This window comes from Otolemur garnettii, unplaced genomic scaffold, assembly GCF_000181295.1.
Source record: "Otolemur garnettii isolate 467f Iridium unplaced genomic scaffold, OtoGar3 scaffold00020, whole genome shotgun sequence".
Taxonomy (NCBI): domain Eukaryota; kingdom Metazoa; phylum Chordata; class Mammalia; order Primates; family Galagidae; genus Otolemur; species Otolemur garnettii.
Window position 1 is genome coordinate 1,652,576 of NW_003852415.1, and position 3,152 is coordinate 1,655,727.

The 3,152-nt window shown below is 38.8% G+C and overlaps 1 protein-coding gene across 1 annotated transcript in view; it reads right to left on the reverse strand.

Moving 5' to 3' along the window:
- Nucleotides 1–684: 684 nt before the first annotated feature.
- Nucleotides 685–3,152, reverse strand: part of ACYP1 (acylphosphatase 1) — a 9,434-nt gene continuing 6,966 nt past the window's right edge. The window contains exon 3 of the mRNA XM_012803458.2: nucleotides 685–1,111. Coding sequence (XP_012658912.1) covers nucleotides 896–1,111 — 216 coding nt within the window. The 3' untranslated portion in view covers nucleotides 685–895. The remainder of the gene's footprint in view (nucleotides 1,112–3,152) is intronic.

Below are 3,152 nucleotides of genomic sequence, written 5' to 3' on the forward strand. Positions count from 1 at the left end.
GCTTGTACATAGCCCTATTCACAGAGTCTTTCATCTGTGCATATACATCTGTGTTAAATTTTCTCTTCTTATAAGGACACCAGTCAGATGGGATTAGGGCCCACCATTACAGACTCATTTAACTTTACTCTTCTCTCTAAAGGCCCTGTATCCAAATACTGTCACTTTCTGAGGTACCAGGGGTTAGTACATACAGATTTTGGGAGGACACAATTCAGCTCACAACATTTATGTTAATTCCTTACCCAGAGGAAAGGAATGACAGCAAAAGTTCCAGAAAACTTAGCTGGGCATTGTGGCAGGCACCCGTAGTCCCAGCTACTTGGGAGGCTGAGGCAAGAGAATCGCTTCAGCACAAGAGTTTGAGATTGCTGTGAGCTGTGATGTCATTGCACTCTACTGAGGGTGACATAGTGACACTCTTATATAAAAAAAAAGTTCTAGAAAACAAAAGTAATTAGTCCAAAACATCATTGGAACAGCCATCGAATTGAATGTGTGGTATCTATCCTATAAGGCACGCAATTTCTTTAAGAAAAATTCATAGAAACCATTTAAAGAAATGATTCTAAGTAACTTTTTTTCTTTCAGACCTCTAAAATGACCTCAAAATCCTCTCCCCACAGATGTTTACTGAATGAATGCCTCTTATGTTGCCCAAAAGGAAGTTCACTGAAGATTTTAAAAAGTAACTCTAAGCAGAGTTCTAATATATTTTATTGATTAGAATTGTGTACAGTTATGATCCTCCCATCATACAATAATACAGTTAACAATCAAATATTTGATACTAAAATAACTTACTGACAAATGCTAATATTGAACACACAATACTTCTGTTAACAATAAAAACAAAAACCACTAAGTTTGTCTTTAAAAATTTAAATTCAGACCATTATTTCACAATTTGGAAGTCCGAGTAATCCAACTTTGGAATGGTTTTCTCGTTGATGAAGTTTGCTCTGTCAATGTGTGATTTGGGACTTCCTTTTGTCTTAAGCCATTCCTGCATATGACGCACCTTGGAGGTTGGACCTTGCAATTGCCCTTGCACTGTGCCCCGGTCAGTGTTCTGGACCCAGCCTACCAATCCCAGCTTTTTACCCTCAGCCTAAAGGAAGAAAAGAGAGAGAGAGACTAGATGAGATTGAACAAACTGAGACTACAATCTATTGCCAAAATCTTGGCCTAGAATCAAGCCACTGGAACTAATTTGACATTGTGCAGAATAGTCAAAAAAGACAGCAAGAAGGATCTTATTGCTGATCTTAACATTAAGTGTTAGTCACTCAACTCCATTTCCTCCTCCTACCCTATAAAACTCAGGCTTTAGAATGTTTCAATATGTAGTCAACGTGGTTAAACACCAATTTGGTTAAGTACCAAAGACATAAGTCCAAAACAGATACTTTTAATATGGGCCCCTAAGGCTGACTGTTGTTAGGATATACTGGGCTGTATCTTGCTCATTTTTCCCTTTTCCTAATCAAGAATCTACTGGGTATGTCAAATGGAAAAAGCATGAAGTGATCTGATCCTTCCCTTTGTCTTTAACCAGGACCACACCTAAACAAATCCAGATGAATTAGTGTCCATTATATCTTTAAAGAATCATTTCCTTAAATGGTTTCTATGAATTTTTCTTGAGAGAATTGCATGTCTAATAGGACAGATACCACAAATTCAATTTGATGGCTGTTCCAATGATGTTTTGGACTACGTCGCCCTCAGTAAAGTGCCGTGGCATTACAGCTCACAGCAACCTCAAACTCTTGGGTGTTTTTAGTATCAAATATTTAATTGTATCTCACAATTTCCCAGGTAACTCATCTGTAGAGAAACAGTCTAACGCAACATCTTTATGTGGCATCTAAAGCCCACTTTTTGTCATCCATCTAGGAAAGAAAAGCACTTGGTGATCAGCCTCTGAACACCAAACTTTCATGAGACTACATAATTGTTAGGTTTTCACTTGACTTTCTTTTCTTCTGTTTAATTAACAGAGCAGCATTTAGTCATTGTAGTGACTCTTTCCTTACCCTTTACAATGTTCTTTCCTTTAAGTCATTAAGCTGTGGCAAGACTGAATTTAGGAAAGGTAGTAAATGTTTTAGAGGTAATTTTATTTTTGTATAAATATATAATCAGGATATTGTAAAAGTCATTAATTATTAATCTATCAAAATAGGTGGTATTAAGGTCGGGGGCAGTGGCTCATGCCTGTAATCCTAGCACTCTGGGAAGCTGAGGTAGGTGGATTGCCTGAGCTCACAGGTTTGAGACCAGTCTGAGCAAGAGCAAGACCCTAGCCTCCAAAAAAAATTAGCTGGGCATTGTGACAAGCACCTGCAGTTCCAGCTACTGGAAGGCTGAGGCAAGAGAATTGCTTGAGCCCAAGCATGAGGTTGCTGTGAGCTATGATGCCAGAGCACTCTACCAGGGGTGACAAAAAAAGACTCTGTCTCAAAAACAAAAAAAAGAAAGAAAGAAAAAAAAAAAAAGAAATAGGTAGTGTTGAATTACAAAAGAAACTGGGAGTTAACATGATTGCACATCAAAATGCCAGAGTAGCAACCTAGTAAATGTGGGAAATTGCTGGAGTTAGCCAAAGAAAACATTCTGCACAGCAAAACAATGTTTGACCAACTAATGTATCCATCAAATCAGTTATGTTCAAAGCAAAGACATGTTTGCATAATGAACAAAGAGACTCGAGCCAAATAAATAACAGTTTAATGGATATAGAGGAAATTAAGGAATGAAGAAAAATAGGAAATACCTACAGCATGCATTGCAAGGTGCCAAAGAAGATAGCATAGAAGAATGCTGGCCAGGCAAAGGCAGTGGGTCAAGCCTGTAATCCTAGCACTCTGGGGACTGAGGCAGGTGGACTGCTTGAGCACAGGAGTTCTAGACCAGCCTGAGCAAGAGTGAGACCCAGTCTCTCCCCAAAATAGAAAAAATTAGCAGGCATAGTGGCACATGCCTGTAGTCCCAGCTACTTGGGAGAATGAGGCAAGAGAATCAGAGGATCACTTGAGCCCAGGAGTTTGAGGTTGCTGTGAGCTATGACACCAGAGCACTCAACCCAGGGCAAGAGAGTGAGATATTTGTCTCAAAAAAAAAAAAGAAAGAAAGAAAGAAAACAAATG